Source organism: Ochotona princeps, chromosome X (genome assembly GCF_030435755.1).
Source record: "Ochotona princeps isolate mOchPri1 chromosome X, mOchPri1.hap1, whole genome shotgun sequence".
In the NCBI taxonomy this organism is placed as follows: domain Eukaryota; kingdom Metazoa; phylum Chordata; class Mammalia; order Lagomorpha; family Ochotonidae; genus Ochotona; species Ochotona princeps.
Window position 1 is genome coordinate 5612807 of NC_080865.1, and position 16678 is coordinate 5629484.

General features: G+C 41.5%; 1 protein-coding gene across 2 annotated transcripts in view; it reads left to right on the forward strand.

The window, feature by feature from the left end:
• WNK3 (WNK lysine deficient protein kinase 3) overlaps positions 1-16678 on the forward strand; it is a 151288-nt gene that overhangs the window by 71117 nt on the left and 63493 nt on the right. The window contains exons 8-10 of one of the 2 annotated variants that reach the window (XM_058658932.1): positions 563-857; positions 3077-3276; positions 3410-3562. In XM_058658932.1, the coding sequence (XP_058514915.1) occupies positions 563-857; positions 3077-3276; positions 3410-3562 (648 nt within the window). The remainder of the gene's footprint in view (positions 1-562; positions 858-3076; positions 3277-3409; positions 3563-16678) is intronic. The other variant, XM_004598302.2, reaches the window with a different exon arrangement.

The following is a 16678-nucleotide window of genomic DNA, read 5'->3' on the forward strand; positions in this document are numbered from 1 at the left end:
GTGCTAGAACACCAGCCTCCCTTTTTTTTTTTTTGCCTTCCTCTGTGATACTGTCTGTATTTCCTTCAGAAGAGCATATGTTTCATACGGGTAGCAGCTCATTTTATGTCATTTGATTCTAGGTTTGTAACTGGCTTATACCACCAGGTTGTGTGTTCATACAGGACTGAGGATCAAACTCAGGCACCTGTAAATTTTTGGTTCCTACTATTGGGCACATTATAGATACTCAACGCTGCTGAGTGAGGGAATCTTTTTAATCTTTTAAAAGCAGTAATGGCCATCATATATTGTCTCTCATAAGGCGGCATGTATCGAGGCATAATATGTATGTTTCTGTATAAAACCAGAATTATTTCAATTACACTTTGTGGTATTACTTATGTTTCGATTAGAGGCTGTGGCGTTTACACATGTTTTTGATTATGAAAGAACATAGAAATAAATGAGCTGTTATTTAACAGAGTATGGAATCTGGGTACATAAAATAATTTTGTTAGTAGAAGAAGTTAAGATCTTACATGTTTAAGAAATAGTTTGCTTACTGTGTTTCTACCTTTAGGTCAAGTCCGGATTTTTCCATGAAAGTGATTCCAAAGCTGTTGCTAAATCCATTAGAGACCGGGTGACCCTGATAAAAAAGACGAGGGAGAAAAAACCTGCTGGATGTTTGGATGAACGGAAGGATTCCCAGGGCCGGTGTAAAGGGAACGTAGCTCCTCAGCACAAGACTGCAACTTTGCCCCCTGCTCCTGTTCAGCATACTGGCACTGAAAGTGAAGAAACTGAAGTTGATCAGCATGTTCGACAACAGCTCACGCAAAGTACACCGCCACAACACTGCTCCTCTGTTACTGGTAATGTACTTGGCATTTGTAGAAGCAAGCAAACATAAAAGCATATTCCACTAGCTTTAAATAACACATTTGTGTTTTTCAAATATTTGAAAATGAAAATTTTAAACAAAGGTTTATTTTTATTGGAATGGGAGATTTACAAGAGAAGGAGAGACAGGGAGAAAGATCTTCCATCCACCAGTTCACTGCCCAAATGGCCACAATGGCTGTAGCTAAGGCGATCCAAAGCCAGGAGCTTCTCACAGGTCTTCCATGCCAGTACAGCATGGGAGACCTGTGAGTACAGCATTGAAACAGCGTCCACTGCTTTACCAGGATACAGACAGAGAGCTAGATGGGAAGTAGAGCAGCCAGGACACAAATCAGTGCCTGTATGGGATATTGGCACTTTCAGGGGAAGGATTACCGTGTTCAGCCACTGTGCTGGCCCTCACTTTTGTGTTCTTCAAAACATTCTTTTATCTGTCATCTCACAAGCTAACAAAAGCCCTGAGTAGGTCAGCTAGTTTCTTTCTTTTAAAATTGAGAAAATGTTCTGTTAGTGATTTGGAGATCATATTCTTTGCAGCATTATCATCTAGCATGTTGTTTTGTTCAGGGAAGAAGTAAAATTACCTTATTCACAATTTTGAGGGCGTAGCATAAAGCCTTTAATGAAGAAAATTTGGAAGCAAAGAATACAATTTCCTCAAGAAAAAATTTTGTGCCTTTGAGATCTTTATATTTTATTTTGTTATTTTTTTCCTTTTTAAAATTTGTTTTATGATACAGTTCTGTAGGTTCTGGGATTTCCCATCCTCCTCCTCAAGTTCCCTTCCCCCATCCCCATTGATTTCCCCCGTAGCATTACAAAGGGTGGTTCTTCATGAACAGTCCTAAGTCCTTCATGCTGTTATTGGGGTGTTGAGATCTTTATATTTTAGATTCAAGCATAAAAGCACAGTTCCTCTAATTTTTTTTCTTTTTTTTTTTTTTTTTTGCTATTATGTATACTCTTTACAGGAAGGACATGATGTTTGCATAGTAATAACCAGTTAGTTCTACAAAGGCAGTATTCTTTTGTAAAGATTTGTTTATTTTGTTTGAAAGTCATTTATAGAGAGACTTAGATAGATCTTCCATCTGCTGATTGTCTCCTCAAATGGCCACAACAGCTGGAAATGGGCTATTCCAAACCTGGGAGCCCATCTTCCTGGTCCCACATGGGTTCATGGTCCCAAGGACTTGGTCCATCCTCTGGTGCTTTCCAAGGCCATTGGCTGGAAGCTGGATTGCAAATGGAGCAACTCGGATTAGAAGTGGTATGCCTGTGGGATGCTGTCACTTCAAGTGGAACACTAGCTACCATGCCAACTCCAAGGCCGCATTATTTTCCTGGTTTTGTTTTGTTTTGTTTTTTTGTTTTCCAGACTTAGCAGAAGTTTCATTTCCCAAGTGATCAAGTGAATGTAGAAGGGAAGGGGAAAGCTCATCCCAGGAGGGATCTGGGAGATGGGCTGTCTCTTCAAAGGAGAGATAGACATCCCCAAGCAGAATTCTTTGTTCCAAGATTCTAATAAAAAGATAATATGACACTTATATTTTATTGAAATTGTGAGGACAAATGTATAATTTAGATAAGAATGATTATGTGATGGGCCCAGCGCAGTAGCCCAATGGCCTAAAGTCTTTGCTTGGTCGCACCAGTGCCGGTTCTAATCCTGGTGGCCTTGCTTCTCATCCACTCTCTGCCTGTGGCCTGGGAAAACAGTAGAGGGTGGCCCAAGGTCTTGGGACCCTGCACCCACGCAGGAGACCTGAAAGAAGCTCCTGGCTCCTGGTTTTGAATCTGCATAGCTACGGCTGTTGTGGCCACATGTGGAGTGAATCATCAGACGGAAGATCATTCTGTCTCTCTTCCTATCTATATATCTGACTTTCCAGTAAAAAAATAAATCTTAAAAAAAGAGTACATAGAGTTGAGTTTTATGCAATTTTTTGCTTTTAGGTTAGACTTACAAAGAGTACTTTATTCTACAATGTGAGCATTTCATTGCCTGTTGCAGAATTTACATGTGTACATGATGGTTTTTTCTTTAAGTACCTATCTGCTTCAATTTGTGTCAGGTTGTCAGAATAAAACCAAAAACCATGTAAAAATTCTTACCATTAGCTATCATTATCTATACAATTTGGATATTGTAATTTCAGTTTCCTGTTGTTTATTTTCTTTGTTACAGGTGACAGTGTGTCTGAGGCAGGAGCAGGAGCAGGATCAGTTACACGTTCAGATACATCTGGTCAGCCCAGTATAGCCTGTTCCCCAAACCAGAAGATGGTATCTCAAATGGGTTCCAACACCCCACAGTCCGAAATGAATGTTCCAGGTCAAATTTATCCATCTCAGCAACTAGTGGGACATTACCAGAACATTTCAGGGGTAAGGTGTACTGCTATCTTTTAAAATACGTAACCAGTACATTTAATTTAAGTGAACAAGGTTGTTTTTAATCCCATGGGCTTTTTGTTCGTTTGTTTGTTTATTTGTTTTTTGTTTTCTTCCTCTTATTTAGCAGTTGCAGAAGCAGCCAAATTCAGCTCAGCTCCCAAATTTGCCTTTGGTTCAAGGTCAATCCACTGTTTTGCCTGTACATGCCCTTGGATCTACAGTCGTTTCACATCCTCAAGTTTCTCCATTAAGTGTCCAGAAGGTTTCACAGGTAAAGGTAAGACATTTTTGGAGGCTCTCTCTTCATTTAAACACATTTCCCTTGATCTTAGCCAAAAGGCTGTGAAAGCAGTAATGTTTAAGCAAATTTAACATTACCTGTATTTTGTGAGAGGCAAAGATTCTCTTACCTTCATTCACTATAGTTTAAAGGTCACTGAAAGTTGAAAGTTGTTTGTTTTTCTTCACCTAAGATGTTCTTCCTATGTGCTTAACATTGTGTAATTAGAATCTTGAGGCACTGCTTGTATAATTAAAGAAACAGAGAACTCACTGTAGGGACAAAAGATTTATTTAGCACTCGGAACTCTTCCTATTGGTAATGATAGTTTGTTCTTTAACTTGAACTTTTCCAACTTTGAGCATGGATGGTTGTCTGTTGTAGTTAATTGAAAATAATATTTCATAGACTTGTATAATTTTCAGCATGCTCATCCAAATTCTTGTTTTGGTTCATTTTTTTATAGGAGAAATGAGATATGTTTTTGTCTTTCAGGGTGATCTTTTTTTTTAAAGATTTATTTATTTTTATTGGCAAGTCAGATTTATATAGTGAAGGAGAGCTAGAGGGAAAGATCTTCCATCCACTGATTCACATCCCATGTAGCCTCAACAGTTGGAGCTGAGTTAATCTGAAGCCAGGAGCCAGGAGCTTCTTCTGGGTCTCCCACACAGGTGCAGGGCCCCAAGGCTTCGGGTCATCCTCTGCTGCTTTCCCAGGCCACAGGCAGGGAGCTGGATGGGAAGCTGGGCCTCTGGGATATGAACTGATGTCCATTTTGGATCCTGGCTTGTGTGAGGCAAGGACTTTAGCCACTAGACTACACTGGCCCTTTCAGGGTGATCTTAAAGTGAGTGTTATGTATTTGTGACAATGAGGAAACAGTCTTTGAGATCAGTAAGAGTCTATATGTACTCTTGTTCCCTAGGTTATGGACTCTGTAAATGGTGTTGAGCTTTGCTGTGCCATTATCCTGTTTTTTCCTCTCCCCACCACCATCACCTGCATGTACCTTTGGGCTGGGACTAAGATGGTCCGAGCCCCGACGCATCCTTTGTTAGGTAGCAGCTGATAAATCTTTCCTTGCATAAGCACCAGGAACTACATTTGGCCTTTGGAGAAGATGGGCAGACTTCAACCCAACCCATAATTTTTGACTTTCAGTTACGTGAATTCCACAATCATTCTTCTCTGCACTTTCTCCTCTGACATTACCTGCTCCACAGATGACCTCCCAGCATCCAATAGTTGAGCCTGACCCTAGAAATAGGAATCTGGCATAAATCAAAGTACCAGATGTCAATTTCGCTTTAAGTTTCTAATTGGCTAATCACCCTCCAGCTTTGTCAGATCATTCCTCTGCCAAATACGTGAACAGTGCACAAAATGCTGTTGGTATGTTTAGGTACCTCATATTTCCATTAGGGGACACTCAGTGTCACAGCCATACCCAGTGTGTATCAGGAGTCTGTAACTCTAGATTTTGCAGTGTCACAAGGCTAGATTTTGCGTTTGGAAGAATATTGTTTCCAAGCCTCTATGCAGCAGCAACCATTATTTTTTCAAACTAAAGATGCGGTATCACTACAAAAAAATGTTCAGCAGGACTGTCATCCACAAGAGTCTGAAGCTGCTACAAATCAGCAGTATGAAAGGCTGGTAATAAAAGTGTGGTTCAGCCCCCATAAAATCCATCTTACTCTGTTCAACACACTTTTCCAGGGCCACTTACAGAAATACTGCCTTTCCCATTGAAGGCACCTGCACAGCTGCCCTTTGTGATGCACCCCCTGGAGCAGACTCCTTATTCATCTCAGCCAATTTACCCAATCCAGGCTCCAGCACAGTTTGTTTATTCTTTGCTAGCCCTGGAGCATCCTGTTTACACTGTACAACCTCCAAGACTTATCCAATTCCACCTGCAGGACAGCCCCATTATTTGGCACCAGTCCAATGTCAACCTACTTGGCTGTCCAACACATGATTGGGTCGCCTTTTCTTGACCAGCCAGCATATGCAATTCCGGCAGCTTATGCTGTGTAACTATGGAACAGCCGCACTTACCAGATACTGCCTCTTGAGCTTGTCTCTTATTCAGGACAGACTACTTATAGCATCCAAATAACTGAACAGATAACTTTTTTGACTCAAGTATTCTATAGAATAAACCCTCCTAGTAGCACTCTAATACACAGTACCAACTCTGCTGATCAGAAGTTGTATTCTGAATAATCTTTCATAGTATGGACCTGTGTGCAATAAGCTGGTTTAACAAAACCACCAGGAAGTACTACTTTAATGTTGGAACACAAGGTGTTTTTTAGTATCAACTTAACATACACACACATATTCCACTGAACCATTGCTGAATGTCTAGCACTCAGTGGCTCTATCTGAAACGACTTCCAGTTTTGCTCAGGCTCAGTCCGCTAGCTTTTTACTTCCCAGAGGGCAGTAGAAGGACAGTGTCAACCCCCTGGGCAGATGTCCTTCATTTAACAGTCCTCTTCCCAGGCCCAGATCCAGCATTTCTCAGCACAGCTCTGCTAATCACATATAACACTAAGCCAGTTTTCTCATTCAGATTTCATTCAGCATCAGCAGATGACTCATTCATCTAATAAGCAAGCACAGAAAACCTGCCAATTGTCTCCTCAAGAAGTTTCCATAAATCAGTAGCTGTCTATGTATAGCCAACATGTTGTTCTCCTGCAGCAAATACTGACTCACAGGCTCATGGCCAAGTTCAGCATTACTTGGTATTCCAAAGACTATTACAGACATGGCTCTGATTATACCTCCTTTCAAAAAAAAAAAAGATTTTTCTGTATTTGAAACACAGAGCTACAGAGATAAGGAGAGACAGAGAAAGAAAGATCTTCCAATTGCTGGTTCATTTCCCAAATGGTCACAATGACCAGAGCTGAGTCAGTCTGAAACCAGGAACCAGAAGCTTCTTCCCACATGGTTGCAGGTTCTCAAGGCTTCCCCAGGCTGTAAGCAGGGAACTGGATGGGAAGTGGAGCAGCCAGGACATGAGCCAGCACTCATATGCGGTGCCCGCATTTGCAGGTGGAGAATTAGCCTATTGAACCCCCACACTGGGCATCAGATTATACCTCTTTTGCAAGAACAATTACACCAGGCAGCAGTCGAGCACCAATTTGTAATGCACTCATTAGAACAACCTCAAATGCTTCAGGCATTAGACAACAAACTTTCCCTCTAGAGCAAAACCTAGCAGGGCACCAGCTGGCATGTATGCAGCCGCAGTCTGCTGGCCAGCCACAGGACAGCCATCTTCTAGTTTAGCACCTGTTTCTGGATCATTAGAACCACAGTTACAACAACAAACTCTTTGTTAAAATTCTGCCCTTCCAAATCAGCTGTCTTGTTCTATTTATCCCCTAACACTTTGCATTCCACTGCCGGCTTCTTTTGCCTTTCAGAGCATTTTTGTGTTACAGACACAGCAGCATTTGCAAGGCTAAGAAATTCCAAAGGTAAATCCTACTGGGAAAAATGTGAATGATTGTAATTTTTTCTATATTATTCAAGGGTCAGGAAGATAGTGAGCTATAGTAGAAATGGCACTAGTTTGGAGGTCACACTTGGTATTCCTAGCTCTTTTCCTAACTTACTGGGTGAGTTTGGTTCAAGCCCTTTCTGAATTTCCTCATCTGTGTAATGAAGGGATTAGGCCAGATTATCACATCAAAACTATTTGAGCACCTACTTTTGGATATCTATGAACAAAATGTAAAAATATCTTCTGTCCTTGAGTTTTGTTACCTGAGGGCAAAGGATTAGCAGTAACCACTATTACTTTCCAAGGCGGCCATCCAAAGTATGTCTCATTGAGAAGGTGACATTTGAGGAGGCGAAGGAGACGTTTGAAGGAGGCGAATCAACCGTGTGTGTTCATTCACATAGAAGGAATAATGCAAGCAACGTTCCTTGTGAAAGAGTGCATCAGACCTGTTTGAAGAACACTGAGGAAGCTACTCTATTTTTCTAAGATATTTTAGTCCTTAAATGTTAGGAGCCTATTTTCTTATTGTTTTACATTTATAATCACATCTACCTTTGTGAGTTAGTAATTAAATCTGCATGGTCATTTTTTAAGTTTAATTTTTTATTATTTATGACAGAGAGGGAAAATATCCCATCTGTTTACTTGTTTTCCCTGCTTGTTTTTTATGGATTGTTTATATCCCTGCTTGTTTGCATGGAGTGTCTGCAGCAATCCATGGCTAAGACCTTCACTGAGAGCTGGGCACTCAGTCTAGGTGTCCCTTATAGATAGCAGAAGCTTAATTACTAGAGCCATCACTGCTGCCTCTTAGGTCTAAATTAGCAGGAGATTGGGTTCAGGAGCAGGAGTTGGTATACTAGCCTTATGCGAAGCCTAGGATGGCCTGTCCTTATCACTGTTTTACAGGTGAGGAAATGGGGCTCAGAGATGTTAAGTAATTTTTCCCAAGTCATACAGGAGAGCCAGGAGAGAGAGCTTTTGATCCAGACTACCTGGCTCCAGAGGCTGTGCGGTCAGAATTATACTCTATAACCCTCTTGTAAGATGATTATCTTCCGCTAGAACTAGAGGAAAGGGTTGTTAAGGTGACTTCACTGAGATTTAGTTAGCTCATGGACTTGGTTGAGTTCATTAAGTCAGGGTAGGGGAGAGGCAGCAATTTTTTTTTTCTTTTTGCTATTCTGCTCTACATATATAAATATTTACAAAAGACTCTAAATGTACTGAGTTTAGATAATGAAACAGTTTGAGGTACTTAGATAAAAGATATGCTGTACTATAAAAGTTATTGTATGGTGATGATCTGTTACTATTATAAACATGTTACATTGAATACTTACGTGTTTTATAAAATTCTTCATGAAGAGCACACATTATAATGAATTCTGATACATACATACTAAGAATTGAGCAAGATGAAGTAAATATTAAATAATATCTTTGCAGATGAAGTTTCTTCAGATGGACCCTATTATTCCAAGACTTATTTCTTTAGAAAAAAATGTGTTTTGGTTTGTCCCTTTCTTTTTTTTTTTTAAGATTTATTTTATTTTCCTTACAAAGTCAGATACACAGAGAGGAGGAGAGACAGAGAGGAAGATCTTCCATCTGATGACTCACTCCCCAAGTGAGCTGCAATGGCTGGTGCTGTGCCAATCCGAAGCCAGGAGCCAGGAGCCTCTTCCAGTTCTCCCACGCAGGTGCAGGGTCCCAAGGCTTTGGGCCGTCCTCAACTGCTTTCCCAGGCCACAGGCAGGGAGCTGGATGGGAAGTGGAGGTGCCGGGATTAGAACCAGCGCCATATGGGATCCAGGCATGTTCAAGGCAAGGACTTTAGCTGCTAGGCCACGCCGCCGGGCCCCTGTTCTTTTTTTATTTTTTTTAAGATTTATTAATCTATTTGAAGGACAGAGTTACAGAGAGACTGACTGATTAACCAACCAACCGACTGACATTTCATCCACCAATTTGCCCCCTAAATGTCCACAGCAGCCAGGATTGGGCCAGGCTGAAGCCAGGAGCCAGGAGCTTTATTTCAGTCCTCCCATGTTGGTGACAGGCTCTAAGATCTTGTTTTGTTGCTTTCCCAGATGTATTAGTAGGGAGCTGGATTGAAAGTAGAACAGCTAGGACTCAAACTGACACTTATGGGATGCCGGTGTCACAAGTAGAGTCTTAGTCTACTTTACGTCACTTCTGGCCCCTAGAATACTGCATGCTACAAAGCATTTTGGATTGAATGTTCATTTCTGTGGTGGATCATATGTACTGTTTCTTTTCTTTGCCTATTAACCCCCAGATAACTTACTTGAAAAATGTGAAAGATACAGAATAGTTGGAAAAAATTGTAAGCACTTTTATACCTACCACCTAGATTTTGTGATATTTACTTTGTCCTATATCTGCCTACACAGCCATTTATTTATTTATGCATCTTATTGGTGCTTTAGAAAGTGAAAATAAGTTGCTGATATTAGTGCACTTCATCCATAAATTCTTCAACATATATATCATTAAATTCGGCATTCTTTTAGCTTAAATTTATAAGAGTTCACAGATTGCAATTCATTGTGTCTTAACAAATGCTTGCTTATACTTGTGTAACCAAATCACCATCTGTCTATAGAGTAAATGTTGGCAACCATTTTTGTTAAAGTTTAGAAACTACCAAACTTTATGGGTATGTTTTATCTGTTGTGGCAGCTACTCAGTTCTGCTGTTGTACGCATGAAAACAGCCATGTTATATAAACAAATAAGCATGCTTCTTATTCCAATATAACTTCTGTAGTGAAAATAAGTCGTATACTAAGTGTGGCCCAAATGTTTTAGTGTACCTGGACAATGTAAAATATTGTCATTAGTTTCCTTATGCCTTTTTCTCTGTTAGTCCTCCTCATACCCCACCAGAGTATACTGTTGTTGTTATTGTTGTTTTTAATTACAAACTAGTTTATCTTGTTCCAAACTTTCATATAGCTGGAATTATATAATATACTATGTAATGTTTCTTTCACACAGCATAGTATTTTTTTGAAATTGTTACATGTTGTGTATATCTGTAGCTCATTCTTTTACACTGCAATGTACATGAATATGGAATGAATTTATATCCTTTCTATCATGAACACCTGAGCAGTTTCTAATTTTTTGGCTATATGAATAAACTACTCTGAGCATACTTTTTTTTTTTTTTTTCACAAAAACCACAGCTATATGCAGCTGCCTTGATTACCTTACACCTAGGCAAGTGTTACTGTGCTAGAACTGCCAATCAATAGCTGGCAGGCATTCTGGGCCTGGTTAATGTCAAATCAGTGCTAACTCTAGCAGTGTGCCAGCTGAGTTAACTTCTTTTTTTAAATGGTTCTGGGGAAAGGGGATACAGCACCACTGCGGACACATGTCAGGTAGGCCAACCTACTGCCACCACCACTGTCCTATGTATGCAATGGGGCCAGGGGACTGTCCTATGTATGCATTTCTAGGGGCCAGGGGACTGGTAACGGTTTGGAATGGGTGCCACTGGGGACTTGTTTGACATGTATAAAGTGATTTCTTGCTGCTTCCATGGACTGGACCACTGTACCCATAGATAATCAAGGGAGCTAAGACAATGTAGATAATGGAGAATATCAGAGGCCTTCCTTGTTCAAGTCAAAGCACAAGGGCTGGGGCTGGAGGAAGATTGGACCAGGCTAGGTTGTTGCAGTCACTGCTGCTCAAAAGAGCCATGTTTGGGGGTGAGTCTGTTGGGGATTCTTTGGGGTCACCCTGACTACGACACAACATACACTGGTGCAAACAAAGGCAGATGCTGGGGGTGGGCCAGGCCAGGAGAGGCCATCGCACTGCTGGTGCATGTGAAAGCTGGAACTGGGAATGGCCTGGACCTGGCTTGCTTGCAGCACCTGCCAGTAAGTGTCAGGGCTGAGGGCAGGCCATGCCAGGTTGAACTGCATACCCAGTAGGCTGCACCAGATCAGCCTCCTGATATGGGTCTCATGTGTGTTGATGGGTGTGGTAGCCAGACCTTAGGACTGTTTCCCTATCTCACTCACTTTGGGCTTGCTCTCTTGCTCACCTGTGAATGCTATCTAATCTCTGGAAACCTTTAGCAATCATTCTGTATATTTCTTTTTTCAAAAAAAATTATAGGGCCCGGCGGCCTGGCCTAGCGGCTAAAGTCCTCGCCTTGAACGCCCCGAGATCCCATATGGGCGCCAGTTCTAATCCCAGCAGCTCCACCTCCCATCAAGCTCCCTGCTTGTGGCCTGGGAAAGCAGTCGAGGACAGCCCAATGCATTGGGACACTGCACCCGCGTGGGAGACCCGGAAGAGGTTCCAGGTTCCCGGCATTTTGAATTCATTTTTGTTAAAAATTTCTTAATTTCTTAATTTGATATAAGGAGGTGACATGGAGGAAGACAGAGAGAGAGAGAGACAATATCTCAGAACCAGTGCTCATGTTACTTCATTCCCCAAATGTTCACAGTGATCAGAGCTGGAGCTGGGAGCCTAGCACTCAACTCTGGTCTCCGATGTTGGTGACAGGGACAAAACTGCTTGAACCATTTCCTGTAATTTCTCTTACCCAAAACTAGTAAAACAAGAAGAGAGAAGAGTAGGGGAAGGCCCGGAAAGTTTTTAGTACATGTATTCTGAATGACATTCCAGGAAGCTCTTGAGGCCATAGCTTCAGATCCTGCACTGCCAAGTCCTCGTGCCCTGTCACAGATTGATGGCAGTTCAGTCTTATCCTTGGCACACCTTAAGGGAGGGTATGAAATCAGATTGAAATATTATTCTCTGACAGGTGAGGGAAATCACAACCCAGAGATGTGCCTTTTGTTCTGTAAAAGCAGAGCCTGAACCTGCTTTCAAGGCTCTGGACACTTGCATGTAGCTTTAGAGGGCAGGAGTGTATGAGTGGACCGTTTGGTGTGAATAGCAGAACAATTAGTGCTGTCCTAACCCATTCATACCTCACCTTCTTGGAATTGCTGCATTACTGGAAATATATACAGATGGTCTGTCTTCATGCACTGTAATGAGTTGCTCAACAGGCATGGGAAACCAAGAAAACAACCCAAGAGAGTCTCTTGGCAGACACCCTGTGATGATGTCCTGTAAACACAGCTTCCAAGTAGCCAGCAAAACCCCCACAGCACAGTGTTCATCTCCATGGGGGAACTCTAAGCACTTTTTAAATGTGAATAATCATGTAGTCTCCAGTTGTTTTATTCTGCCAGCTAGAATTTCCAGTTCAGTGTTAAATAAGGATAATGAATAGGAAAGTCTTGTTTTGTTCCCAGTCCTAGGAAAAACCATTGAGTGTTTCTCCATTAGTTATGCTACTAGGTTTATTGGTGTTCTTGGTCAAGTTGAGGTAATTGCCCTTTATTCCAGGTCCACTGAGAATTTTTATCATGAGTATGTATTGATTTTTGAAAAATTTTTAATGTTCTAGTTGCTATGACTATATGATTTTTTTAAACTTATTTACATATTGTAGATTTTATTGCTTTCAGATACCAGGACATTCTTGAAGTAAACTCATTTGATCATGGTCTTAAGTTCTTTGTATACCTTAATGGATTTGAATTTCATGATATTTTGTTGAGGATTTTTGGATTTTAAGCCCATGGGATTGAGAAATATTGTTCTATAGTTCAGTTCTTCTATATCTTTGGTAGTTTTTAATCTAGTGGTTCTATCAGTTGGTACGAGTAGGCTGTTGGAGTTTCTGAGGAAAATTGTAGGCTAATGTATTTATCCTTTTATCAAAGTCATTTTTTTCCATCTGCTTTGATCTTCTCTTATTTGATATATCCACATTTACAGTGGACATTTCTTCTTGGTGGATTGATCTTTTTGTCGTTATTTGTATCTAGTAATTTTCCTTTCCTATGAAGTCTATTTTATCTGGTATTATGTATCTGCTCCTACTTTCTTTTGATTAATGTCAGGCTGACACATCTTTTTCCGTCCTTTTACTTTCAGTCTAGCTATCTTGTTGTGTTTGACGTTTCTTGTAGAAAACATTTAGTTGGTTTTTAACCATATTTTTTATTCATTTTGTATTTGAAAGTTATATTAACCTGAATTTAAAAATTTTGTTAAATTCTGGTTAAAACAAACATCTTAGAATGAATTTCTGTATTCTGTACCCTTGCTAAAATCATTTTTTATTAATTTATTAATTACATTGTATTATGCGACACAGTTTTTAGGTACTGGAATTCCTCCCACGCTAAATATCATTTTGTCTTTTAAAGATTTGTTGTATTTGGAGCAGGTACTGTGGCGTAATAATTACAACTGCTGTCTGTGGCGTAGGCATCCCATATGGGCACCGTTGGTGTCCAAGTTACTTCAGCTGCCTGCTAACATGCCTGGGAAAGCAATAGAGGACAATCCAGAGACTTGGGCCCCTGTATTCATTTGGGAGACCTGGAAGAAGTTCCTGGCTCTTGACTTCAACCTGGACAGATCATTGTGGCCATATGGGGAGTGAACCAGCATGTGAAAGTTCTCTGCCTTTAAAATGAATATAAGTATTTGATTTTATTATATAAAAACTACATGAAATTATATGAAAATATTTAATTTATTATATTTGAAAAACAGAGTGATGAAGAAAGTGAGAGAGAGAGGTGGAGAGAGAGAGGGAGGGAGAGAGAGAGAGAGAGAGAAAGCGACATCTGATGATTTACTCCCCAAATATTTGTAACAACCCGGTTAGAATTAGACCAACTGTAGGAGCCTGGAACTTCATCTGGGTCCACCATATTGGTGGCAGGAGCCATCTTTTTTTGTGCCGTCTTTTACTATGTTCCCAGCATCATCATGCATCAGACGTGGAACAGCCAGGACTTGAACCAGCACTCAGACATGGGATGCTGGTGTTGTTTAACGTGGTGTATTTCCAAATCTGGCACTCTGGCTTTTTAAAAACCCTTGCCAGAGAAGTCTAACACATGATTCATCTAAGGTATTGCTGTAATTTCATTTCATTTTTCTCATTTGAATTGTGATTTTTTTCTTTTTCTTGACATGACAAGATATTTTTTTTTCTTGTATCCCAGACATGTTGAGTATGAAGATTAGGGATTCATAATCATATTTCTATGTTTTATTTTAGCTTGTTATATTTTCTGTGTGGTTTGGTCATGTTTGGATTCTAAGTCTGCTGGTACTACCTGCTGAGGTCAGATGTGTATCTCTAGGATACCATGTGTTAGCTGAAGAGCAGAGAGAGCTGATGTCTTTCACACTTTTTTCTGTGCTAAGCTACTGGGTTGTGGAACTCTTTTCCTGGCTGCCTTCTACTCCTCGGAAAAAATGTGAGGAGTTATGAGGTCTTCAAGGCTGTCTGCCCCTGGGCAGACTGGGCCAGAATGTTCTCAGTAGTTTTATGCTGTATGGTTAAGGGCCAGGTGATTCCAGACTTGGACTTTTCTGCACCAAGAACATCCTGTGTCTGGAAGACTCTCCCATTATTTGTAAGATTTGCAAATGCTGGCCGTAGTCACTATCTTCTGCAATGTGAAGGGCCAGGAAATACTAAACAGGCAGTGCCCCTTGTATGGGCAGAAATGTGTACCTTCTCCCTGATGTTATATGGAGTGTTAAATGGGTTCTGTTTTTGTCATTGTGGGAAAATCAATCCAGCCCCTGCCAGCAGATGTTAGACTTGATGGGGTAGATGTCTACTCGCAAAGGCCGATGGAACTCACTGTTATTAATTTGTATGGGGTGTATGCTGAGTCAGCTTGTTGCTCAGGCATGCTGCTTGTGGTAGGTGTTCAGTGTGGGGTAATTTGGTGTTCAGTGTGGTGTGATTTGGTGATTTGGTTTAGTATTATTGTTACATACAGATTAGTCTTGGTGCTGCTGGTGTACAGTACAGTATGGGGCCTTTCTGGTAGGCAGGCTGCTACTCCTAGGACTGGATAATACTGCTGCCACCAGACATGAGATATGGGTTCGGGTATCCTGTTTACGTTCTGTTGTTGCTAGCTGTCGTGTTCTATTGTTGCTCTTACTGTTAGTGGGTGTTGTACGTGGTACAGATTGACAGACCTGCATTGTACTGTTGTTGCTGATTCACTCCTCAAGTGGCCGCAGTGGCCAGAGCTGAGCTGATCCAAAATCAAGAGCCAGGAGACTCTTTCCAGTCTACCACTTGAGTGCAGGGTCCCAGAGCTTTGGGCCACCCTTGGCTGCTTTCCCAGGCCCCAAGCAGGGAGCTGGACGGGAGGTAGAGCAGCTGGGACACGAACTGACATCCATGTGGGATCTCGGTGTTTGTAAGGCAGAATTTAGTCACTAAGCCATTGCACTGAGCCCTAAATGTATATTTTTTTAAATTTGAGAGGTGAAGTGAGATGTGCCTCTAAATCCAGTGAATCAAACACAGTGCCCACAATAGCAAAGGCTGAATTGGGGCAGAAGTCAGGAGCTAGGAACACCTGCCTCCCAGAGTCCTCATTGCCAGGGTGCTGGATTCAGGACCGTACACCTCAATGAGGAACACAGGTGTCTTTTTATTGTTTTTTTTTTTTTACTTTTATTTTTAATATTTATTACAAAGATGAAAGAATGCAGACCTATGTGGGCCTCTGGTTAATATGGAGAGGGCTGGAGTGGGAGGGAAGGGTGGGCGAGATCAATGATTCAGTTTCCCCTCCTTTGTTCATGGCAGTGGTGGCAGAGGGGGGCCAGTGAGGAGTTGGGCAAGGTTGAAGAAAGTGTACCACTCCTTTTGTGACACTATTACATCAATGCATGGTGATGTAGATGGTTGTTTGATGTTGACTTTGAGGCCCCTGTGTAGGGAGGAATGTATCAAGGGTGTTACTTGAGTGGTTATGATTATGAGTTTGTCTTTGTTACAGCAGAGGTGAGAAATTCTAAGTTCCGTTAGCTGTCCTTGTGTACCTCAGTGTACCCACAGAGCTAGGTGTGTGTAGAGCCTGACCTGGAGTATTGTTCAACCTGTCCTTTATATCTCTTGGTGATATACTTGAAGTCTTCTGTTGACTTAGATGAGCTGATTTATCTTTCACGTGTGTCTGGGTATGATCTCAGTTCTTGCATGAGAGTCAGTTACTGAGGTTGCCTAGTCCTACAACATGTGCTCTGGGATTGGATCACATGCCTGTGTCATTGTCCCTGAGGTTGAGGATCGAGCACGAAAGTCTAGTCCGGGAGCCTCTAAGGAACCTCACCTAGGAGGTATTCAGTCTTTTTTCTTGTGTGTACCAGCTGGCGCAGGATCAGTTAGCCCTTCGCAGCAGCCAGTGCACATCCAGTGGGTGTGGCTGCCTGGTTAGTTCCACCCTCCTGCACCAGCCAATGCACATACCAATCAGTGGGTGATACAGCCTAGTTATGGCAACCACAGAGAACCTCTACCTGGCTTACCTCTAGCCTCAGTTCTTGCACATGCCTGTGGATGCTGCGGTCTAGCCCAGCCCAACCTGCCATCATCCCTTACTCTAGTGTGTACCTGTGGGTGCTACAGCTTAGCAGGGATGTCCCCAAAAATCCTCTAACATGCATCCCGCACCCCCA